Source organism: Phaenicophaeus curvirostris, chromosome 25 (genome assembly GCF_032191515.1).
Source record: "Phaenicophaeus curvirostris isolate KB17595 chromosome 25, BPBGC_Pcur_1.0, whole genome shotgun sequence".
Classification (NCBI taxonomy): domain Eukaryota; kingdom Metazoa; phylum Chordata; class Aves; order Cuculiformes; family Cuculidae; genus Phaenicophaeus; species Phaenicophaeus curvirostris.
Genome location: NC_091416.1, coordinates 926,280 through 951,671, shown reverse-complemented (window position 1 = coordinate 951,671; position 25,392 = coordinate 926,280). Strand labels below are relative to the sequence as shown.

The 25,392-nt window shown below is 46.7% G+C and overlaps 1 protein-coding gene across 2 annotated transcripts; it reads left to right on the top strand.

The window, feature by feature from the left end:
* Positions 1-294: 294 nt before the first annotated feature.
* POU2AF1 (POU class 2 homeobox associating factor 1) lies at positions 295-23,846 on the top strand. Of its 2 annotated transcripts, none has more exons than XM_069876581.1 (12): positions 295-510; positions 9,653-9,780; positions 10,283-10,325; positions 10,412-10,683; positions 12,120-12,391; positions 15,415-15,520; positions 16,120-16,266; positions 18,711-18,762; positions 19,152-19,318; positions 19,683-19,799; positions 23,101-23,265; positions 23,744-23,846. In XM_069876581.1, the coding sequence occupies exons 1-12, from the start codon at positions 495-497 to the stop codon at positions 23,813-23,815; spliced, it is 1,557 nt and encodes a 518-aa protein (XP_069732682.1). In that variant the 5' UTR covers positions 295-494; the 3' UTR covers positions 23,816-23,846. The 2 variants fall into 2 exon arrangements, with proteins under 2 accessions (XP_069732682.1, XP_069732683.1); XM_069876582.1 differs by having other exon boundaries at positions 297-510; positions 16,180-16,266.
* Positions 23,847-25,392: the final 1,546 nt, after the last annotated feature.

Below are 25,392 nucleotides of genomic sequence, written 5' to 3'. Positions count from 1 at the left end.
AGTTATGCCATCTGAGGCAGCAGAATGCTGTCTTCCATGAACCATGACCATCGTTAGTGCCACAGAAGGTCCAAATCTTCCTCAAAGACCCATGTACTTATTCTACTGTACAAGGTTTTTTGACCTGATTTTGCAAACGGGTGGTAAAAGCCCCATGAGCAGCAGGTTCCAGGTTGGATTGTTTGTTCCGCTCCGTTTTGGTGATATCGAGTGCTTTTTTGTGCATAATATCTTCCAGGGTTCGCTGCTCTTGGAGGAACTAGTTAGCGTCACAAAGAACGGCATAGAGCAAGGGAAAATATAGAAGTGGCTGTGGTTGGAGGATGTGATGACATCACAGGGTTCAGCGGGAACATGGGGCTTTTAAAACGCCGAAAGAAACATCCTGACAGTCAGTTGTCACATCCCCGTAAAGGAGCCAAACACACATTAGCTATTAAAAAGCCAACCTATCTTCATCAAAGAGAAACCACGTCTCCATCCTGACACAGAATATGCACTGGCAAAAATGTAAGTGAGCTCTGATTTGCTTTTCATAACCGCGATAGAAGCTGAAAGTCGTAACGAATAAGTAGGCACTAGCATAACGTGAGAGATGACTGGTGAAGACGTGCATGGCTCGAGAGAGGTAAATGATAAGGCATGATGCTCATTTTCCAGCAGGGATATTAGCGCAGGGCAGCATTGCTGCTTTGTTGGCATTCATCACTATGAATCAAGTGGAAGACTATGATTCATAAAAACAATAACAGGATGCAGGTATCGTATCAAAGGTTACGGTGGTTACATACCAGCAAATTTTCCTTTTGAAAAGTGAAACCTGTGAGAAATCTTATTTCTGTGCCTTTTTTGATATGTGCTTTTTTTCAGCTAATAAAAAAGATAAGGAACAAAGCAGTTTAGGGCAATACAGTTATGACTTGACAGGAAATAAATTTTCTTGTTTTCAAGATCGTATCATTCCTCTTGGCCCACCTTTGCTCAGATAGTTTATTGATCACAATACAGGTAGGTGTTTGCTTCTTGCAAGTTTCTCATTCTCTCTGTAGGGGGAACGGCAAGCGATGCTCACTTGCAACTGCGCTGCCGTTCTTTGCATTTCACCTTGCTGTTCTCTCAAACTGGAATAACACAACAGACCTGAATGAAAGAAGCTTATTTCTTAACCATTTACCAGTGACTTATCTGATATGGAACTATTATTAATCTTTATGTAACAGCTTGTGGGTTGTTCAGGGTTGGTTTACACCGCTTAGGCCTTTCTGAGCTTGTTGGCAGTTGAGTCTCTTTCCTCTGTTGCACATATTTCCCCGTTTTTTTTCAGCTGGACGCTTTGGAAGCTGAAATGTCTATTTGTGCAATCATATTGTGGACTGTAATGTCCTCTAGCAGAAGCTCTGACTGTTTATTCAATCGTGTTTCAATTTGTCTGTCAAGTACTAAGCACCAAGCGGGAGCACTATGGCAACACACCTCGTTTTCCTCTTTATCTCGTGCTGTTTTCGGAATCAGTAGGTATCTGATGTGGAGCATATTGCAGGCTGATTAAATTCAGATCTTGACTCTAATCTTCCATCTCAGAAGTCCCTTGTTTGGGGTTTTTCTTCTGCAATGACAAAGCAATACTAACAACCTGATGATATTTTTCCTTTGCGTTTTTTCTTTGACACGTGCAGTGGTTTCAAAGGTGAGCAGGAATTTCAAGCCTGCGTGAGAGGAGATGAAAACCTTTATCTTGATGTCAACCCTTCCCCATTGATAGTTTCTGGAAAGGACAACTTCTGGCCAATACCTACCCGTTCCTCCATGCCTCCTGAGCTTCTCAAGACCTGAGAACCTCTTCTTAGCAATGCTTCCCGGCTGTTTGGAAAACCTGCGTGAGACACAGTAACTGCTTTGATTTGAGTTCTGTTGCTGAGGAAATCGTTTTCACGCCAGTCAGGTGGAGCAGCCAGGCTTCTCTCTGACTCCTGTGCTGGTGGCTAGAGCAGCCTGGCAATGTTTGCTAATACGGAGAAGGGGCTGAGGGGAAATTTCTGTAGGTGGCTGCCTACCTGAGTTGGTGCTCACTGTTGGCATTGCTGTCTTTGTTGTATCATCGCATGGTTAGGGTTCTTTTTCCAACATGGAACTGTTCTCTTATTAACCCTGCTTCTTGTCTACACCTTGACAGTGATGAATGCACTTTGGCTTTAAAGGTGGGTAGGAGGAGTGTTCTGATGTTCGGGATGCAGGCAGCTTGTCTCTGCTGGAGACCCTCTGCGCATCTGTAGGTCAACTGCTCAGGTCATTACAGCTGTTCAGGTGCCGCGTCCCAAAGCCTTCAGTAGAAATCAGACTTCTTGGTATCTCTGAGTGTCTCTGGCATCTCTGGTGCACCTCTATCTCCTGTTGGTGTGACCAACAAGCTTCCCACACCAACTGGTTCAAATAACCAGTGCCCACATGGATGTCCCAGTGCCCACATGCACTGAGACATGGTAACTTCTATAGCTGTAGAAAATGTATGGAAAAATAAACCCCAACAACGTCAAAAAACCCACCAAAGAACAAAATACTCTCCCGAACTGAAAGCCTAAGAGTGATATAAGAACTCATTTAAATAGGTGTGACCTCAGCAGAGGGTATTTCTCATGGGCACCTTCTGAAGGGCACTTTCACACCCCTTCAGGGGACCCTTTTGTGGAAAGCCCTGCAAGAACAAAAGGAAAACTATCAGAGCTTGCCCGCAGCTGCTATGGTCAGAGGCTCTTGTTCTCCAGGGAGTCTCGCATGGCTGGCCCTGCGCGCTGGAAATCATTCCCTGGGGGTCACAGCGCAGTGCGTTTCTTTGCAGGAGTGGGGCCCAGATCTTCCGCTCAGCAAAACCCCAGGGAGGTTCAGGCTGAAAGCATCCCCTCCCACGGCAGAAGAGAAGTGACTGTCTGGGGCTTCCCAGCTTTTGGCAGGATTCTGCTGAATGGAAGCAGCCCCACAGCAGCCCAGAGGCAGCTTGGGGTTGGGAAATTTCTCATGGGCAGCACCAGCTCCTTTTCTCTCTATGCAATCCTTCCTGTTGTAGTTTGAAAACAGAAATGAACGTACCTTACATTCTAAGGGTTTCTGTTAGGAGAGGGTATGCAAGCAGGTTGAAATCCTGCAAGAATTCCACACTTAGGTGATGCTTTTGGCCACATCAAAGTACTTTGGATGCTCAACCCATGGGAGCTGGGCACACAAGGTGGATATTCAGCTACTGAGCTGTTCCACTCGCTGCTTGGGTTCCCATGCAACTCAGATGTTTGAATTTACACCTTAAAAGCCATTTGGGAAGAGGTTTTCAAAGTGCATGAAGCTTTTTCTGCCCACAACAGATGTGGGGCTCTATACAGATTTTCTGAAAATATCAGATAATGAGACCGAGAGGTGAAACTGCACCACGCTGCACCTTGCAAGTTTTAATTTTGGTAAAACCCACTGGGAAAGATGGATCGTATGAAAGCTGAGCCCATCCATGCTTTACGAAGCAGGTGTCAGGCTCTACAAATGACCACAGAAGCAATTAAATGGAAAGCTTGCATTACTAAAATGGAAAGAGTATTATGGGCTAGGAGGAATTAGGACATGAGGGTGAGACTTCTGGTTAAGACACTTTCTGTCTATCTCAGCTTCCCCTTTGTGCTAGGGGTTCTCTTGCTCTGAAACAGATGATTTTGGGTGGCCCTCACTGCTTTATGGCCAATGCATCTGACTCTTATTTGGGACTTGGAAGCTCTTTTCTTCAGACACGCCCTTGATTTTGTTTCTATCCAGGTGGAAAAATACAAAATTAGCATTTATCTGTCAATCCAGAATGCCCTCCTTGTGTCAGAATAGAATGTAGGTTCTTCACAGGGCTCTCCTGACGTCAAGTCATTTAGCTCAACCAGAGGAGAACTGTTTTAAAAACAGAGTAGTCAAAGACATACCAGGCCCCCGAGAACAGAGCAGGCAGGGTACAAGGGCACATGGATCTGCTAGAATCCAAGGCTGGTTTGATTCTCAACCATCTTCCAACTGCAGATAAACACCTGAAAATAAAGGTATGGGGCATAATTCTGAAATATATTGTCAAACTAATACATTTCACTGATTTTGGTAGTTACAGTGTAGTAAGAGAGCAGAAGGAGACCCAGTCAAATGCTGTACAGAATTGTTGGTAAGCAAGCAAAATATTTAGTCTGTTGATTTAATTATGCTCCGAACCCTCCCGAGTTCATTTCCTTATGCTGAGCAATGAACCATCACTCAGCTCTTCTGCTCATGCTCTGAGTCCTTCTGTTTATTGTGGAGCAGATTCTCTGCCCACATGTTTGCTTAGCGCTTTGCATTTAACTAAATCTTTATTGAAATACCACCCCGTAGTGTGACAAACAGAGCTGACAATAATCCAGTCCAGCTTTCCTTGTCAGGGTTGTCAACAAAAAATAATGGTGCACTTCAAAAGAGATTTGGGATGTGTCAGACGAGTAAAAAGAGCTGCATGTTCAGTCCTTCAAATGAGCTTTGAATGTGCAAGCCTGGGGCCTTGAGGCATATCATTTCGGATGGAAAGGCTATTGGCAAGATAATAAATCAAGTAATAATCAAATGGAATATGGAAGAATGTTTTCTGAGGTGTTTCATAGAATCATTTAAGTTGGAAAAGCCCTCTAAGCTCATCCAGCCCAACACCACCGTGCCTGCTAAACCGCGTCCTGAAGGGACACATCTACACACTTTTTGAACACCTCTAGGGATGGAGACTCCACCGCTGCCCTGGGGAACCTCTCCCAGTGTTTGACCACTCGGTGATGAATCCTTCATGGTGTGTTTGGCAACGCTGTGTGTGAGCGCGGTACGGCAGGTTATTCATTCTTGGGGCCAGCTGGGGGCTGTGTTAGTCAGGTTTGTGTTAGTCCATTTAGGCCAGGTAGCAGGGACCCGGTAAGTAGTAACTAACCAAGCTTCTTAGCACCAACACAACTTGCTACGATGGATCTTGGTAGAAAGAACTGATTTTCTTTTCCAAGGACATGAGTTGCAGATGGGTCACTTATAAGGATTTCTTTTCAACCTGGAGAAGAGAAGGCTCCAGGGAGACCTTATAGTGACCTTCCAATACCTAAAAGGGCTACAAGAAAGCTGGGGAGGGGCTGTTCACAAAGGCTTGGAGTGATAGGACTAGGGACAATGGATGTAAACTGGAGAGGGGCAGATTTAGACTAGATGTAAGGAGGAATTTTTTCACTATGAGGGTGGGGAGGCCCTGGAACAGGTTGCCCAGAGCAGGGGTGGCTGCCCCATCCCTGGAGCGGTTCAGGGCCAGGTTGGATGGGGCTCGGAGCCCCTGATCCAGCGGGAGGTGTCCCTGCCTGTGGCAGGGGTGGGCATTGAGGTCCCTTCCAACCCAAACTATTCTATGATTCTCCTGGTTGTGCAGATTTGTAAAGTTCTGAGTTTTCTAGAAGAATCTAACAGCCTCAGGACTGCAGATCATCCTTTGCCGGGATCTCTAAAACCACTGAAAAGTGCTTTGGACAGTTCTAATAGAGAACTCGCCCTTAGGCAGCCAAATCACTTGGGAGATCCACCAGCTGGGTGCATCCCTTCCCACAACTTTGTACAGGGATCCTGGCAGAACTAAGAACTGGACTGAGATTTCCATGTCCTTCCTTGCTGATCCACCACTATGAATGGTTAGGTAGACTGTGTGTAAGCTGATTAAATCGCTTACATGCAGGGTTGCCCACCTGGCTGTTAAGAGCTATGCTTCATCAACATGCTTTACACAGCGATTGATGATGTCCTGTGGAGTATCATCAATATCACAGCCTTTTTAGTTCTGTTGTCAGCTCCGATCACCTAATTTATTTCCAAAGCAGCAACAGATCCAAAAGGTTTCTCACTTTAATACTTTGAAAAAGGTATTTTTGAAGGGTTCTGCATCTGATGTCTATGTGAAATGCAGTCAACCACAATGAAATATTTAGATTCTTGCTAAATGGGCATTGACGTCTGATTGTAAAGAGGTTTTGGCTGGAGTCAAAGCATCCAAGTAGCGTACACAGAGCTAAGCACCTTTTTCTTTATTAGCCCAAGTTCACCGTGTCTGATAAAAATGTCAGCAGCAGCCTAATGTAATTTGGTATTTGATACCCAAGCCAGAAACTCACTAGTTTGTTAATTGAAAACTATTTTTTCTTGTTATTCAAGAGTAACTGTTTGCTTTTTGGTGTTACTGCAAATAAGAATAAGTTTTCTATTGTGTTTCTTTTCAATTTTTTATTATGCCGGAGGTGAAAGAAGAAAAGAGAAAAATATTCGCCCTGTTAACACTGATCAATTGATAAGCTTATCACATCGGTGTGTGAGCAAAGTACCAGTAAATCTTCTGAAACAGTGACAAGCGCGTCACTGGCTGCTGCAGGCAGGTAACCGTGCAACTCTGAAAGATTAGAAGTGCATTTCAAACTGAAAATTGGCCCAATGGGAAATGTTTCTCACTGGTTTAAGAGGATGAAGGTTTAAACCGCTCTGCAGTTCATGTGAATGTGTGAAGACCAGTGGTGCTAATATGAAGTTTAGTGATCTGAAACTCGTCACGGTTCAATACCTGCCGGCTTCCAGCAGCTGCTTTCCCATTACCTTCCCTCCACTTTCAGCAATGGTTCAATAAAAGCGTAGAGGTGCACGCTGAGCTTCCTTGGTTGAATTGTTTGGCAGCGCCTTGGTGTGCTTTCCCTGTCGGATCTTTTGCGCAGACGTGTAGTTTATGGATGTTTATTAAGAACAGGGTATCTTTTAAAAGGCTGTGTCTGCGTATAGATACCGTACTGATAAAACTCTGGGGATTTGGGATGTGAAAATGGGATACTGCTCACTGTTGCATTAGGTGCTGCTGTCTCAGGTTCTGCAAAGCACAAACACCTGAAGGTCAGAATTAGTGGAAGGCGTCCCTGCCCGTGTCACAGGGCTGGAATTGCATGAGCTTTAAGGTCCCTTCCAACACAAACCATTCTATGATGACTCTGATTACTGCCCAATGCGTTATTCTGCTCAGCTTTTTGCTCGCTTTGGGCAAAGAGGCTTGTGAAGCACATTCCTGAGGCTTGTCAGCCCACGAGCCTGGGCTGGAGCTGCTCTCTGAAAGCAAACAGCAAGATCCCTGTTGGTCTGTGATGTTCAGCATGCTTGGGGTGGTCAAACCTTCATGCAGTGTCCACTAAACCTGGCAGCCTCGAACCTGCCTGTGCAGTCTGAGCACTTCCAGGCTGAGTTGCAGAGCAGTCTGGAATCAAACATCATCACAGGCTTCATGCTTAGAGCTGGTGGGACTGCTGCGCTGGGTACCTTTTCATCAGCTGTTGTGCTAACCAGCCACTTTGAACGATTACTCCGAAGTCTTCAAGGTTTGTGCAAGGCTTTTGTTGACACTCACCAAATACAATAAGTGATAATATTGATAAAAGGAGCCTGAGTGTATACAAACTCCATGGCAGCCTGAGGAAAGCATTGCAATGAGCGACAAGATATTTACACATAGAAATTATTGCAAAGCTTCCTACTGGATGGATTAGATTCCTTCTCTTCTTTCTTGACTTCTGGCATGTTGTACTGCTCCAGCTTCGGAGTGCAGCTGCAAATGGAGCCGAGGTGCCTGTTGAGGAACAGCATGGGGCTGTTCTGTGCTCCTTGAATTGCACGAGAGGAGCTAGAGCAGAGTGAGCACTTGTGCACTGGAGCACACGCGCTGCTGTTCCTTAGTTTTAAATCAAATTTGGGCCTGTGGACTTTGATGCATTTGAAGCTCATGAGTCAAAAATGTGTTTGAAACTCAATATAAGGCAGGCTTCATAGTTTTAGTGTGACATAAGGAGTTGGAGGCTACTCAATCCAGGTGCTTCCTTTACAAGGATATTTTAATTGTCATTATTTCTCAAAATGCATTTAAATGACCCTGTTTCTTTTGCTTTATGAGGAATTGCGCACTGAAGCCAAAAGCCATTTTGCTGTGGTTTGTCTGTAATGCTCAGACCCCGTACACACTTGAACAGTGGAAAAGCAGCTGTGCTAGCATTATTTTTATTTCTGGAGGTCAGCTTGGGGGGAACCGAAATATGTTCTGCAGACATTGGTTTTTTTTTTTTTTCTTCTTTTCTTTTTTTTTTGGTTACTCTGCTTACACCGGAAACTCTGAATAGGTATATTTGTCAGCTTTTACAGTAAATTTCTTCTTCCCCATCCCCCAGGCCCTAAACCTGGAGCCAGAAACTGCTGTCCTTCCCCACCCTAATTCTGCAGGGACGCCCTTTGAGGTCGCTGTGATGACTCAGGGATAAGGCGCAGCCCAAAGATGCGGCGCTGCCTCTCGAGCCATCGATAGCAGAGCCCATCTCTGCTGTGGTGGGGCTGATGTTTTTCACGCAGCACAAACAACGCTGGCAATGAAGAGTTTTAACTGAACTACAAATAAATAATATTGAATGTAAATAAATCTTTTCTAGAGCCAGGAAAGCACCTTTGTGATGGTCTTTACTTCAAGCCTTCTGTCTAATATACAGCTCCTTTACAGAATTCTCTGTGCTGCTCATATAATAGAACTTAGCACTGTCTATGGTTTGTACTCTGAAAAATTAACAATTAAATTTGAGAAGCACAATGTCAACTGTATTAAAAACCCTTGTGGTTGCTATAAGCCTCTGGTAGTGCGAGGGGCTCTTGATCAGGGATGGCAGGGATAGGATGGGGGGGGTGGTTTTCAGCTGAAAGAGGGGAGATTGACATGAGATCTTAGGGAGAAATATTTAGCTATGAGGGTGGGGAGGCCCTGGCCCAGGTTGCCCAGAGCAACTGAACTGAAACCTCACTGAAGGTAGCAGAATGAAAAGTTTAGCCTAGAGACAGTTAGAGGTTTGTTGCCTCTCTATTTTTCTTTTTTTTGCCTACCTAGTTCGTAAGTTTTGAAGATGGATGCCCTTTCTCCCCTCCCTTTGGGGTGTGTGGCTCACCACTACTGCTCTCATTTCACACCTACAAAATACATCCCCGTAGAGAGGTCAAGGTCGGTTGGCAGCAGTGGTTTTTAGGATGGAATATTGTCCTTTGTGGAATGGCAGCAAACCCTTTTCCTCGTGCTACATCCTCCCTGGCTTTCACTAATGCCCAGAGCAATATGTCTATTTATTTAACAGCACATGTTCGTTACTGATAGGATGCGGTTTCTGCAGACAATAAAACCACTTGCCAGTGCGGCAGGGAAACCACCAGCTCTGGCTTCCAAACCATCCTGGGGGCAAGGGCACACAAGAATGATGGTGAATTATGTATGAATGCTCTTCTGCAAAGAAAAAGTGCTGAATTTCTGAGTGTTGTTGCAGCTATTTAACAGTTTCAGGGAACTGCAAGCAAGGTTGTGTCCCCATAATCCATCTATGTGATCACAGCAGCCAAGCTAGAGAGAAGGTCTATGCCAGCTGATGTCACGTATGGGCTGGAAGACATCATTAGCTATGGAAGAAAAATGTTTATGAGTACTGACTCCAGCCACGTTGACCAGTACAGCCGCAGACACGCAGGTTGTCTCGGGAATTTTGGCTCTGTGCGAATGGTATGGGAGGAAAATAAATGTCACCTGTATTTTATATTTTCTCAGCTTCTGCTCCTGAACAGCAGCCGCAGCCTCGCCCCTATCAAGGTGTCCGAGTCAAAGAGCCAGTGAAGGAGCTATTGAAAAGGAAACGGGGAAATGTTCATAATGCCAGTGCAACGGCGGCTGCAACGGTAGGAGAAAAAATAAACACAAAATTCTTCCTCAGTCGCTAAATGATTGACCAGCCCTGGCACCAGCTGGCAATGCTTTGGCAGTGAAAGAGATCTGTGCATCTCTAAAGCATCTGGAAGGCAACGCAGCCTCAGGTTACCTAGAAATGCCATTAACCATATCTTTAGGTGGAGTGGCTCCAGGGTGCTGAACACCATCATCACCAATGACTTAATGATGGGGTGAAGGTGCTTCTCACCTGGCAGGATCTAACTCCCAGGAACAGAAAGTGACTTGGAAGCTAAGCAGCTTGTTCAAGAGTGCAAAAATGGATCAGGAAGAGCCATCCTGAGGTCCCTTCCAGCCCAAACAATTCTACAACTGTTCTAACGCACAGGGACTGACATTGCAGGGGCAGCTGATAATCCGCTGCTAACAGCTCATGTGCTCTGTGCTTCTCAGAAGGGATTGAACTTCACGTTTATGGTCTTAATCCTTGAATATTTTTCTTCTCTCTTCCAGGTTGTTTTGCCTCATCAGCCGCTTCCTTCCTACTCACCAATGGGTAATGTTTCCTCACTTTCTAAGCCTTTGCCAGCTCTGCTGCAGGGACGGCTCTGCTAAACTGGGCTTTAATCTTCTGTCTTCCAGGCCAGCCTTGCGCTGACACGGACGCTGCTGCCTCTGCAGTGCCTGTCACAGATGAAGGAGCACTCTGCTCTGGCTGGATCTCTCAGCCCTCTCCCACATCCTTACAGCCTTTAACTCAGTGGACCACTTACCCCGAGTTTGTGTCCCACGACGCAGCCAGCTGCCCGTACACGGCCGATATGTACGTCCAGCCCGTGTGTCCCAGTTACACCCTGGTTGGACCTTCATCCGTTCTGACCTACGCTTCTCAACCGCTCATCACCAATTTTGCCGTAAGTCAAAGCCACCTAGGTATAAATGACAGCAAACTGCCCACCTTCTACCAAGACCTGTGGGCAGTGCCCGATGCAATTAGTATAATTTACTTAATTGCTATCATGTTGTGTGTCTTTGCATCCGTGCCACCGGTTGCTCTAGCACTGGTCCTGTTTGCACCATGCTGGATGCTGGTGTGGTTTGAGCCAGGGTAAGAAGTTACGGTTGCTCTGAAATCAGGTATCGTTTCTGCTGTTTCCCTGGCTCTGCTCTCCTCCACACTTTCTACTGCATTAAGACACTCACTGTTCTTTGTCCTGGGAAATGAGTCATCTCTTATCAAATCAGCAGCAGCGGCTGCTTTTGCTCTGAGTTTGTTCATGTCTATGAACAATTCTGAGTCCTAGAATGGCTTGGGTTGGAAGTGAGTCCAGCCCTCCTGCAGTGAGCAGGGGCGTCTTCAACTCATCCAGTTTGCTCAATGCTCCATCCAACCTGACCTGGAATGTTCCCGGGGTTGGTGCACCTACCACCTCTCTGGGCAACCTTTGCAGTAGGAGAACAGGGTTTGCAGCTCCAGGATTATAAATCGGGAATGTTAAATGTTGTCATGACTTCCAACCAGAGGTGTTGATCTTCAGCTTGGATTTGGAATATCTGAGGAAGCAGTATCCAAGTATTTCACTGAATGGATGTGCATTATAGTCAATAAAAGCTGTTTTTGGGACAAGTACTCAGGACACAGTCCCAGCTCACCAGAGATCTTAGAGGTATCCAGGGCTTTCTTCGCTCTTGTATTCCAAACTCAAAAAGTAAATGGGATTCCTAGAACTGTATCCACCTGGTGAAGCAGGAAGAATGACTTGGCAATAAATTCCTATTTAAAGATGAAAGAGCAAGGCCAAAATGGCAAGGAAACAAAGCAGACTATTTGGTTTCAGGCTGGATAAAATCAGTTTGACTGACCCAAGATGATTCATTCTTCCTCAGAGAAGGGCAGAGAATTTTGTTTCAATTGAACCCGAGGAGTTTATAGTCCTTTTAATGTTTCAGTTCAGCTGCTGAAATGGATGCACCAAATCAGCAAAGGGTGGCCGGGGCTGCTCAGGATGGGCTGTGGCAGAGAGCAGAAGCAGCTCTGCTCCTGCAGTCAGGCTGGCAAAGGAGACAGCGCTCAGCACAGGAACCTGATGGGCTTACAGAGAGGGTGGGAGCGGGAACGGGAAGCTAGGATGACCTCAACATGAGCGTGAGCTCTAGGCAACAAGCACCTGGGGCACCCGCAGCCACCGCTGTCGTGGGAAAACTGCCACACTTCACTCCAAGAGACAGGAAAAGGGGATGCTAAAAGCGAGGCTCGGCATCCTTAGTCTGTTGCGTCGTGTCCTCCCCCTGCCCCTACGCGCCCTGCTGTTTTATTTTATTTTATTGTCTTTCTTTTCTATTTTAACAGCCCCGGAGCACCCCCCCTGCCGTAGTGCCTCAGCTGGAGGTGACGGAGCAGCAGCCGCCTCTCACGTACTTCCCGTGGGCGCAGCCCCTCTCTGCGCTGCCAGCCTCCACCCTGCAGTACCAGCCGGCTTCTTCCACGCTTCCCGGGCCGCAGTTCGTGCCCTTGCCCATCTCCATCCCCGAGCCAGCCCCCCAGGAGCTGGAGGATGCCAGACGAGTCATCGGCACGCTGCCCATTGAGAAGTTGCTCCTCGAAGACGAAGACAATGATACGTATGTTTTAAACCATGCTCTCTCTGTTGAAGGGCTTTAAGTTGCACATCTAGGGGCCTGATCCTCACCTACTCAATACTCTACCTGGCGCCACAGTGAGTTTTGAGTACAGAGGAAAAGCAGGCTGGGGTGGGAACTTCCCTTGAGATTTTGGTGTCCACTTCTAGCACACCGTGGCTTGTGCCTTGTGTGAAACTTGCTTTGTCCTGGGGCTCAGCACAAGATTTCCCTCCTCTTAGAGCTCCTGCTGCCTCTCCTGGGCAAGCTTTAGATGCTGCATAGTTCTTGAGCTCAGCATCAGTGCAAGTTGACTTTCATCCTCAGACACATGGTCTCAAATTGACTCAGTATAGCATGGCTGTGGCCAATTGTAGAATTTGGTGAGGGCACACTGCCTCTAAATGTCTGCGAGACCTCGTTCAATAGCGCTGCTTTGCTGAGCTCAGTATAAATGCCTTGTTCGTGCGGTTTTGCTCTATCCATGGAGGAACCTCTGCCTAATCTAGGCCACTAGAAAATGTTTTTAGGGCTTAAATTGGTATTTTTCTTTCCTAAGTGAAGCTGATCTTTTGGAAAACAGGAAAATGCAAACTGTAGTTTTGTTCGATTGGTGCAGGTGGGTGCGTTGCTCTGAAGACAAAAAGTCAACACAGCTAAACTAGGTGCCAGTGCAGTCAGACATTCCCATCCACAGAGCAACACAAACTAGCCTAGGTGAAATGTTTGAGTCCATGCAAAGGTGTAACTTGAAGGTCTCACTTGGTCTGCCATTGGAAGACAGCCATGTGGATGTAAGACAGTGTTTTGGAGTCGTGGCCTTTCAGCTATAGAATGGTTTTGGACTGTAAAATACCCACCTGCGTTGCTTTTGTGGCTGGCTGGTAACTCGTGTTCTGCCAATGGACTGATCCTGGTCCCACTAAAGTCACCAGGAGTTTGGCCTGAGTCAGGATTGCAGGACATGGAGATCACTGAGAAGACAGGGTCTGTGAGGAAGACAGCGTCTTCCAAAACCTGCGCTTCAGTCTAACGAGGAATTAGCAAGCAACACGTCAGTTTGTCCTGTGGCGTTTGAGTACCGAGTTGGTGATGTCACGCTGAGCCCTTGGTGATGTCTCTTGTGCCCTCCTGCTATGGAAATTTTCTCTGTGCTGTAGTCTCCCAGGCCTGCAGGTTCACACATTTTCTTTGTAGCTTTCTGATTTTCTTTCCTGGAGACAAGTAGCTTCACTTTTTCCTCTGACACAACTGTAAAGATGGTTGTTGATGTTCAGGAGTGTCGTGTCACACCCAAATGCATTTGCAGGAGATTTATCCCCTTCAAACCCTGTCTATTGCTTTCTTAATAAACAAGGGATTCTTGGCTGGTAAATACAATTTCTCTGGGTTTTTCTGCTTGCTAAAGCCCAGGATCCTTAGGTGATTTTATTATTTGCAAGACTAACTGCAATATAATTTATTGCACTCTTTATTACCTGGTGTCTAGAACTCCAGTTGCCACCCAGGCAATATTTCAAGTGCCCTTACAGTTTATGCCTGAGTGAGGTTTGCAAGCTCAGGTTGAGAGTCTTGAGGACTTTCAAAGCACATTTCATTGTTTAATATTGACAAATCTGGAAGACATAAGCAATAAATCATGGAAGTGATCATGTCTGAAAATAGCAGTAGTTCAGGTGCATTGAAATTAGCGGCTTACATTTGCAGAAAAACCCAGCAAAGAAATTAATTAGAAGAGGCTTAGTTCACCACTGCTTACTCCAGTTTTATAAGTGCAAAGACATTCAGTAGGTAAAACTGGGATAACGCAGTTGTGAATCGAGCCTGTGGTTGCTAAGATTGCTTTTAAATACCTTTCACTCCACTGTATGTAAATTCTGTGTGTGAATATAAAACATTAGTGAACTGTTTCAGAATTTCTTTCTGGGTTGTTCTGGTTAGATAAAGACAAAATCTTTTTCAATAAAGGTCTACAGTAACTTCCATGTGACTAGAGTGTTTTATTTCCTATCCAAAAGGGTAACCCAGCATTGGTTTAGCAATCAATTGATTCACTACCATACGTATAGGTTAGAACCACAGATTGGCTCTTAGACTTTCTGCTGATTTTATACATTAAGGTAGAATAAAGAAGAGCACCATGATCCAAACATGACCTGAATGCACTGTTTATTCAAGCAGTCCTTGCTGGTGGAAGCATCCTGCTCCAAGCCCCATCCAACCTGGCCTTGAACCCCTCCAGGGATGGAGCAGCCACAATTTTTCTGGACAACCTGGACCAAGGCCTCCCCACCCTAAGATAGGGAAACCCTTTCTTAGCTTCGCTGGAAAGATTGAAATTGCAAGGTGTGGCTCTTGGGTCCAAAGCTACTTGAGGAAAGAATCAACTGCCCAACACCTGATTAAAAAAACACCAAATGTTGCTGTCTGGAGCCGAACAAACCCTGGGCTGGTAGGACTGTGGGTAGGATGGTCAAGGGGACCATCCCTGTGCAAGGGGAGTTGTGCTAAGGGCACACAAATACTATGGGTTGTGACAACTGCTATACACCAGGCAAGGACTTGGTCCTTCTCGACAGTAGTTTTAATAAAGAGGTGGAGTCTAACAGGCTGTTTACAAATACACCATTTAGAAGAGGCTGTTTGTTACCCTGGACGGTGAGACATCACCAACGCACACAAGGCTGTGTGACCCCTACAAGTGACACACCCATACGGTTTGGCACGCTGGCCCTAACTCTAGGCTTTTAGAGGACACAGGTGCCCCCCAGCACAAGGATGAGTCTCACTTTGGAAAGGAAACTGCAGGTCAAGGCTCAGGAGTGCTGAGGGCTCTTGAAAGCTGCAGCTATTTTGAGGTAGAAAGCCCTTTCCAGGGGAGTGGGTGCTTTCAAAGTCAAGCCTTACATAATGATTTTGTGAAGCACTGGGTCTAAAAACCCCAAAGTGGCGATGCTCCCCTGTTAAACTGTTTGCTCCCAGGTTCATGGCTAAGAAGTGATCAGTGTCTTTATTTACTGTCTTAGAATTCTACATATTTATGCAGCTAAAGGTATGAGGGCGTATACATTGGCAGCTGCAGAGCGCATGAAACTTCTGCGAAGACTTGATGCCAAGGAACACAAAGGAAAGGTAATACGGACCACTTTCTCCTGCTAACAGTGGTGTTTGGATGGGCATGGGCTTTGCATGACTGAGAGCACCTGATACCCAGAAAAATCCAGCTCTGTCTCTCTGTCACTGCAAAGGGAGCCTTGGGCACGGGTACCTCGCTTAGGTGCCTCTGGCAGGACCCTAAAGAACAGGTGGGATGAGAATGAGCTTTTGCTCATTTCAGCCCACAGTTGTTGAGTGATCTAAGACAACACCAGCCCAGGAAAGTATGTCTGTGTTGGCAGCAGCCCCTGAGGGCAGAGGTTTTATGAACAACAGATTTATGCTAGGAGTGCTGCACCTGACATCAACAACATTCAAAAATGCTGGACTCGGGCTGTCATCTCAACGAGGGCCAAAGAACAGTAGAGGGAGTTCAGCAGGAGCTGGGAAATGCCCCCACCTCATGATGACCTGGGTCCTAATATGTGGAATTCAGAATCCACCTCTGGTTTCTGTACCACAGTCGCTGGGATTCTAGATACCATTCAGCCCAGACTGTCTTTCCCCATTCCTTGCTTTGTGCCAGTGTTTGCTTTTGTCCTCTCACGTTTTATCTGCTGTGCTGCTGTTTTCAGACTCCTCTGCTGGTGGCTGTCACTGCCAGGCAGGCAGCTATTGTCTATGATTTGATCCAGACAGGAGCAGATGTCAATGCTGTTGACAACAAAGGGCAGTCAGCCTTGCATCTCGCGGCGACATATGGGTATGCCCAAGTCCTTCAGGTAGGAGGAAAAACTTTTATGGTTTTAATTGCTAGCAATAGAAACATGCAATAAAATCTCAGTATTGGTATCCTTAAATAACTGTCTCAGAAGGCAAGGTCATAGAATGGTTTGTGTTAAGAGACCTTAAAGATTCTCTAAAGATGCCAGTAAGCAATGAAGATTGACCAAAATCTCCTTTTCTGTTGTGTTAGGAACTGACTTCCCAGGTAATTCCTGGTTTAGGATTACACTTGAAAATAACATCAGTCTCCTCTTACAGAGGAGGTTTAGCCTATCTGTGGGGTAAATAAGTTTGCTCTGCAGACCACAGCTCTGCCTCTGCTGCTGGCAGGGCAGGCAGGGGGGTTGCTCTGGGTTGAGCCCCCAGTGTTGCTCTGACACAGTACTGGGAGGATTCCCCAAGGCTGCAGGCAGACGCGAGGAGAGGGAGCAGCGTGAAACGCCCTCCCTGCTGCCAGCACCGTCCACAAGAGAGCAATGGATTGTGTCCAGACCCAAGCCAGCTGAAGAGAGAAGACGTGACCCTGCGGGCAGAGCCGGCGCAGGCACAGCCTTCAGGGGAGGCACAGGTTTCAGATTTTATGCAAAACCAAGACCCAGCAAGCAGATTTTCCCAGGCGTTAGAGAAACTGGACACTCCTGTATGGCCAGAATCTATGAGGTGATCAGATCTTTGTTTCCCTGTTCCTCCACAGATTATTCTGTAGACAGGGTCTACATCTCAGCTGTGTGCCAGCTGGACTCCAACAGCCCCGAAGACAAATCAGGGCATTAGGAAAGGCACTGTGGGAGCTTTTGGAAGGGATTACACGGCAGAGATAAGCATAGTGGAACACGTCTCTTAAACGCTTAACTGTGGACCACTAAATGGAATTAATACAATGTGCCACCCTTGATTTACATCAGGACTGAGCGCAGGCAGCTTGGATGCAGTTTCATTGCGGCAGCGTGGCTGCTGCTGGGTCTCAGAATCATAGGCTAGTTTGGGTTGGAAGCCCATCCAGTTCCACCTCCTGCCATGGGCAGGGACACCTCCCACTGCATCAGGGGCTCCAAGTCCCATCCAGCCTGGCCTTGAACCCCTCCAGGGATGGGGCAGCCACCCCTGCTCTGGGCAACCAGGGCCTCCCCACCCTCACAGCAAAACATTTCTCCTCAAGATCTCACCTCGAAATTCCCCCAGGTTTACCTCCCAGGTCCCCTGGTGAGGAGGAGGGATGTGTCGGTCCAGGTTTCGGGGTAGGTGGTGTGTGGCTGGTCCTCCTCAGCTCCACTTGGCATGGCCCTGGGCCAAGCCGTGGGCAGGCAGTTAATGTGTAACACCGCGAGTTCCTTGGAAAGCAGGTGTTTTATCCCATGGACAAAGTGTTTTACACCCCAGAGGCCCTTGTGCTAGTTAGCGGGGGTTTTTTAGTTGATTTTGTTGGGTTTTTTCCCCCCTTGGCATAAGGAGGGGAAAGGCACACGTGCTCGCATCTCTGTGCCCGCAAAGCCATGAAATTCTTTACGGTTGGTTTATTTGTTTGTTTGTTTGAATTGTTTTTTTTTCTATTGGATTAAACATCTAATCCCTAATCACCAGGCAGCTCAGAGCTGCTTGTCAATATTTGATCTATATATATTATGTTACTGTTATGAAAAGAGAGCACAAGCCCTAACCGTTCAGGATCACCTTTCTGTCCTGCACCTCACCTGGCTTGACAAGGCTGCGGATGAGTCACTGAACTGCAAAAAATTCTCAGCCAAGATTCTGTAATGTGAACAACTCGTTTCATTCAATCAAGAGCAAAAAAAAAATAAAAGAATAAAATATGTTGTCTGTAATAACAGAGACAAAGAGCTGCTTGGCTGCATCACGTCAAATCTATCATTTCCTCAAGTTAGAGAGTCTTGAAATTTTCACTCTCTGCTAAATCCAAGCAATGAGCATCTCCAGGCCAACATTTCATGAGTTTTATAAGCTGTTACACTGCTGCACATTAGAAGTAAACAAATCCGATTTGAGAATCTCCAGTGTCAGCAAACTTTTAGTTAATAAAGTTTGGCTGTAGATGTTAAGGAGAGATTTCCATTTATCCTCACCAAGAATAACTTGGAATGGGTATGGGTTGGTGTTCTTGGTGCCTTTGCTTAATTCAAGGAGTTTTGAGCTGAGGGCAGTGACTTAATTTTATTGTTCTGAACTGAGAATCTAATAGGATGCTGTACTTGGGTGCGGTTTGGGGAAAGAGGTAGTGGGATGATCTTGTGTAAGCCTTGATGCCCCTGTTAGGAAATAGATTCAGAGCACTGATGTCTAGTGTCAAATAAGGGCTTGGTGTGTAGTTAATTGATAATTATCTGATTGTTTCTTTGTTTTTAATTTTTATTAGTTTTGAATATTTTGGTCTTGGACAGTGCTCTGCTGAACCTAAAGGTTTCCATTTCTCCGTTGCTTCTAGGTTATACTGTCCCTAGGTTTTCCTCTTGATCTAGAAATGAAGGATTTTGAAGGTAAAACCCTTTGTACAAATGTTTTATAGTGGTATTATAAAAAGAGAACCTGTATTTCCCAATGGGCTGATGTCCATTGTATTTGCTGGAGGGCGTCAGTGGCCTTAGAACCTGCCTAGGGGAGAGTTGTGTGCTCAAATGCCACAGAGTTCGATCACACTGATGATTCAGTGGTGACTGAAAGTGCAGGTGGAACCGAGCACGTGGTGGAGTGCCCCGTATAGTGTCTATGCAGCCAACGTGGCACCTTTGAAACCAGAGAAGGGCTTGTGTCTTAACAAAGCACATGTAGAGAGGCATATGCTCTCCCTGCCAGCCCTCTCTTCCTCTCTGTACATCAAGATCTTCACGGGGACTGTTGTTACCTTCCTCCTGTGCTTGTTTTCCAGGCCATACCCCGCTCCACTGCGCTGTTCTGTCCCACAACGCCCTGGTCCGGGAGCAAGGTTGCCAGGTGGTGACGGAGGAGAAACAGAAAGATCTTCAACACCAGAGAGAAGAGCTGGAGTGCTGTATCCACCTCCTGGTGCAGACGGGAGCCTCTATCTACAGCCGGGTAAGGCATCGGCTCAGTTACCTGCTGTTTGCTTGTATGGAAACTCACCCCACCTGATCCTTGTGCCACGCTCAGACTGTAGAACTGGAGAAGGAATGGGCTGCGGACAGAGGACTAAGCCTGTTCCCCTTTCAAGTGACTGGTTGCAGAGTTAGTTGTTGCCTTTTGAAGTCTTGCAGCCTGAAGCAAACGTTGGGTGGGAATAGGGCCACAGAAGGGAAGGAGATGGGCCACAGAAGGGAAGGAGATGCTCCACATGAGCTGTAGAGCTGGCCTAGACTTTTCTCAGATGGGCTTATGGAAGCGTTTCGTGTTGTTCTGCAGAACGCATCTTATTTTGTTTGGGTTTTCTGTTTTTAATTAGGATGTGAAAAGCAATAAGACAGTACTTCATTACACAGTCCAGGATGGGAACATCTCCCTGCTGAGATACTTCTTGGAGCTGAATGCTTTCAAGTCCAAGGACTTTGTCAACAACAAGGTGAGACAGGCCGTGCGTGGACAGCATCTGTGTGCACAGATCTCTCCTACAGGGACATGCCCACATCCTCTCCAGAGGAGAAGCTGAGAACCGTGCTGTGTGGGAGGCCACATGCAGGCAGAGGCGCTAGGAGATCTGTGAGGTCCTGCAGAAGTGAGTTATTCTCTTCACATACACATTTTTTTCTGGAGAGAAAGAGCAAGAGTTTGGCAATCTGCTCTATTTTTTAACCTGAATCCTCATTTTCCAGTAAATAGACACTTGGAAAGCAGAGCCTGGCTTGAACTTGAGTTGTGTTGTAAGACACAAACCCCTCTCCCAGCAGGCAGAAGCTGACAGAATGAGGGAGTGAGATAATCAGGGAGGACAACGGATGGGAAAGGAGTTACTTGAGGAGGAACGTGGACTTTATTGCAACTTTAGATTGAAGATTGAGAGGACAGATCCACGATGATGCAATGGTTTGCTGTTGGCAGCAACATAATGCTGAAAGATGATAGTTTAGAGTGGCTGTGTACCCAGTGATTCCTCCTGCCAAAGGTGCCACCCGTAGGAAGGACAAACCCCCTGTTTCAGTTAAGGATGATTGCGACTCTTTCTGTCTTAAACGCTGTTTACAATCTTCTGGCTCTCTTTGTGCCTGGGTGCAAACTGGTTGTTGTGATGACTGCCTGCAAGTTTGAGCCTGGAGAACCAAAATATTCTCGGGGCCCACCAAGCCCAACAGCTGCCAGGAGCGATAACAGGAGACACAGACGTGCTGCAGGCAGTGAACCGGTGGCTGACGCTGCCAGGCAGGTGAAACCAGCTCTTTGAAGCGAGGCAGCGTCCTTGCTGAGCGTGCGGGAGCCCGGGCACTGTGGCAAGGAGACCCTCTGCCCCTGGGGACTCAAACCCCTGCTTTAGACCTTCTATCCAACTCTGCTCACCGAGCTGAAGACTTGTGAGTGCTGGTTCCTTGGTGCAGGGGTTTGGGGGGCACAGCCCTTCCTAAGTTGTATAAAGCAAGCTAGAAACCTTCCCAGTGCTGCTGTTGTGTCACCATCCTCTTGCTGCCCTGTACTTCACCTTGGAGCAGATAACAAGCAGTGACACTATCTCACAGATGTATCAGCTTCACCCATCCTCCTAAACAAAAATCCTGACATTCCTGTGCTGAGACTGAGACATCGCCCTGCACCATCAGCCGGAGCTTCGCCTCGTGGCCGGCTGCCCCTCTCAGCAGGCAGTTCTGGGTGCTGCTGTAGGAGACCCTTGAGCAGGAAAGGACAGACAGAGGGGAGAGGACAAGGCTACAGCTCCCTGTTTCGAGAGCATCAGCTTTCCATTTCAATTATTTCAGTCTCTTAGCCTTGCTTGCCCTACTTGGAGCATCCACGTCCAGGAATTCAATGGCTTCTATCAACTCAGTTGCTCTCTTGGGAAGCAGAGACTGAGTAGATTTCTGTTGTTCTGGAGGAAATGTTTTGCTTTCTGAATATGGGCAATAACACTGAGTTTCTGTCTCTCTGTCCAGTGAAGGGTCTTATGCTGCCTTTTCACTGCATTCTTTCTCTATCTTTTAAGAGCCATTAGGCAGGTGCTAGCTTGTCCGTGGGAGTCTGCTGTTGTCTCTTGATCACAATCCTGTTCAAGGTTCCTACTGTGATAGGATCATTTGGAGTCTTGTTGGTGAGCTGTCTGGGACAGTGAGAAATGTGATAGCAAGGTTGTCTCATACCCGTTCTGGCTTTTCAGCTCTTTCAAGTATGAAGAAGATAAGAAAACAGAGATGCTGTAGTCCATGTTTTGGCTTCTCTGGGTCTCTTGCTGCTTTCTGTGGTTGTTTCCTTCCAAATCCATAGAATCATAGAAAGGTTTGGGTTGGAAGGGACCTCAAAGCCCATCGAGTCCCACCCCTGCCATGGGCAGGGACACCTCCCACTGGATCAGGGGCTCCAAGCCCCATCCAACCTGGCCTTGAACCCCTCCAGGGATGGGGCAGCCACCCCTGCTCTGGGCAGCCTGGGCCAGGGCCTCCCCACCCTCACAGCAAAACATTTCTTCCTAAGATCTCATCTCAGTCTCCCCTCTTTCAGCTGAAAACAACCCCGCTTTGTCCTACCCCTGCCCTAAGGTTTCCCTGGAGCCTCCTCTTCTCCAAGCTGAACAGCCCCAGCTCTCTCAGCCTGTCCACATATTGGAGGTCAAATCACCTCCATGGCCTCCCCTGGACTCGTGCTAATAGATCCATGTCTTTCAAATCTATTTCTCTGTGGATTTCACAATGAGAAAAGTATTTATGCCTCTGAGGTATTTTCCACCTGCAGGATTCCTAAAGCCATCGTCTCACATAAACCTTGTTAAAGTCATTCAGAAGGCTTCAAGATCAGGCTCTGTCAGATTGCCTCTTTTTCTTAGCCCCATGCCTGGATTTGGAAGCTATCAAGTGCTCCTGCCATAAAGATACAGCAAACAAACACAGATGTTTCCATTTTAACTAGAAGTCCTATAAAGAGTTTGTAATTACCCCTTGACTCTATGAGATGATAAAATTGACAAGGATCTGCTTGTTCAGGGCTTGTAAAAAGCGTCTTATCTGAGAACAGCTGTTCAGATTTTGCTGGTTTGGTTTGTGCTTCAAAGTCCCTTAAGTCTCGGTGGCAACCAGGACCCCAAAATCACATGTATTCCTTTTAACAACTGGAATAGTAACACACATTGAGATTTGTGTCCAACCTTTCCAAGTTCGTGACAAATATATGATAGTTTCAAAGAGAAATTACACACCTGCCCAAATGAGGCTTCTTGCAGGCTAAAAATACCTTGCCTGATGTGTTTGCTTATTAGTTTTGTCTTATTTCAAACCGTTACCAGTCATACCTGACTAGGCAGGGGCACAGACTTCTACACGGTCTGATGATACCAGAGTTTTTCTGCAACCAGTTGCAGCACGTTCCATCCTGCGCCCTCCCGTGGCTTCACCACAGAGTTTGTCTATTACTTCTGTGCAAATCCTGTCACTGAAAAAGCTGGAGTTGTGATTCCTAAGCAGGGTCTTGACCTCAGGACTTAATGCCAGCACCATGAAAATAAAGCCAAGCACCTTCAGCAATCTGGGAAGGATCCAGGAGAAGGTTTGGAGTCCAGCAGAGCCAAGACACCTGCAGCCCTGCTTTGGTCCATGACACAAAGTCACTGAGGGGCACACACGGCTGGACTACTGGCTCGGGTGGACCACCAGGACACTACCAGTCAGGAGGTTTGTATTTTATTAATTTGTATTGTTTTTCTTCTTTTTCTTTTCCCTCCACTGCATTAGGCACATGGAAACACAGCTTTGCATATGGCAGCTGCATTGCCTCGTGACAAGAACCAGAAAGAAATCGTCCAGTTACTTCTCGACCACGGGGCAGACCCGACCATCCGAAACTTGGACAATGATCAGCCGATTCACATGGCTCCTTCTGGGAAAGCTGGAGACCAGGTACGTGATCCACATTGTGGCTGCTTCTCAGAACAGGTGTGCACACCACAGCCGCCTGTCCTTACCTGGGGAACAGCGACGACAAGTTGTATGAGGTGGGTCTGATGCTGTGGTGTAGGCTTGGGGGTTCCCCACTTCGATAAGTGATTGAGGAGCACAATGCAGGCACCAGCTGGTGCTCCAGCTACATCTGAGCAGGTACCACCGTGCGGTGCTTTCATAATGGCACCAAATCTCAAGGCAGGACCAGGTGTCATGCCTACAGGTGTGAACGGGCTCCTGGAGCTCATTGCAGAATCATAAAATAGTTTGGGTTGGAAAGGACCTTAAAGATCATCTAGTTCCAAATCTAGTAGTCACTGATGTGTTTGTGTGTGTATTTAGTCACACATGTACACGTGTACTGGACTCTGCAGGTATCGGGGTGTCTGCACACAGTTTCAGATGATGTGTTATGAACATCTACATTTTTTGGCAGGTTCGGCATTTGCTGAAGAAAGGGAAAGTTGCATCTGCATTCATCTCCTGTCGCCGAAATGCCAGATCCTAGGTCGCCTGCTGTTTCTGGAACAGCTTCAACTTCAGCTTGCTGATTGCACGAAGCCTCTCAGAAAAACTGTGAGGATGATTAACCAACACATCCCTGCTCCTAGACTCTTTAAACCAGGGTGTTTGTCAACCTGTGGACCATGGTGTAGCGAGTAAGAGATCAGCAGATGTGCTTTCAAATGAGTAAAAAATTAATTTTCTTGATAAAGGATAAGGATAAACCTGAGGCATTGCTTGTGAGCAAGGAGACAAGCAAAGCACTTGGCTGTTACATAGATAGGCAAATGTGTTAAGTAGAGCCAGCCTTTCGTTTGGTGGCAACTGAAACCCATGGTGGTGATGGAAAATTGGACGCTGTATTGGCTGTAAAAGGTTGAGAAACACTGAGACATGCTTAAACTGTGCCTCTTGTTAGGTCCTGCACAGAGGTACTGGTTGAAATGCTAAAGCCTTTGTGATGTGCAATCACCTCCATTGTTCCTGCTGGCCTGGGAATGCAGGAAACCTGAGGGGAGACTCAAGTCAGTCTGATGTGTGGCTGCATTTCACCTGAGTGAACGGACATCCGAACTCAGAGCTCCCAGCGAGGGTTCCTGCAAGCTGCTACCACCTCATTTCTCAGCACTTTGTGGAGGAAACCTGAAGCAGCCGTCCACTGCCAACCCAGAAAAGAAAACAGACATTTCTAAACGCGAGTACATGGGGAAGGTTCTCAGCAGCGCGGGTTTGTGTGGCTCCCGAGTGCTTCCTAGGGAAGAGATTCCTCTCTGAGCCATCTGAGTCTCCAGTTTTGATGGCAAAGAGTAGCTCTGGGAACATTTCAGAGCAGGGAGTTGGACCCTCTCCCAAGCTGATGCCTTTGTAGGAGACGGAGGCTTCCTTTGGGTCTTAATAGCTTCTAGGCATGGACAGGGTAGAGAACCTTTAAGCAGCATGGGGCTGAATGCAGCAGGGTCAGAGTGCAATGTGGTGAGTGCTCTCCTGTCCTGTTCTTATCCAAGGGAGCGTTTTAATGGATTCTTCTTATTCTTTCTGTGAAATGATTTGTGAATTGCTGTGCAATCAACTGGCAACAGTGCCTTTGCCGGGTCAGTGGGATTGAAGGTGGATGCTTGGAGGGAGTGAAAGCCGTGTTTTGACAACCCTTTCACAGAGGGCGTCTCATCTTCAGGACATGTTCTGAATTATAGCTTGCTGATTTCTCAATGTTACACAAGGTATTTTTTTCTATCAGGACTGAACAATGAGATGAAGGGCAGATGTCTTAAATCACTGCAGTAACTTCCTTGATCACCCAATGACTGACTCAGTGGGACGGAGTTTTCTAAAGCTCTTGTCAGTCTTGCAAACCTGGACTGTTTAAACAATTCTTTAGCAGATTGGAACAAAAGCTCTTAGGAAATGCAGAGATCTCGACTTTCTCAACCCTCCTCTCTGCTGTTTTGCTATTGCTTCTCGCCGCATCATACCTACAAACCTGCCAACATTCACTCACAAAAAAAGCAGGCATGTATTTGCATGTATTTGCATAAATTTACGTATATCTGGGCACAAAAAGTATGTGCTTTCTTACTTTGG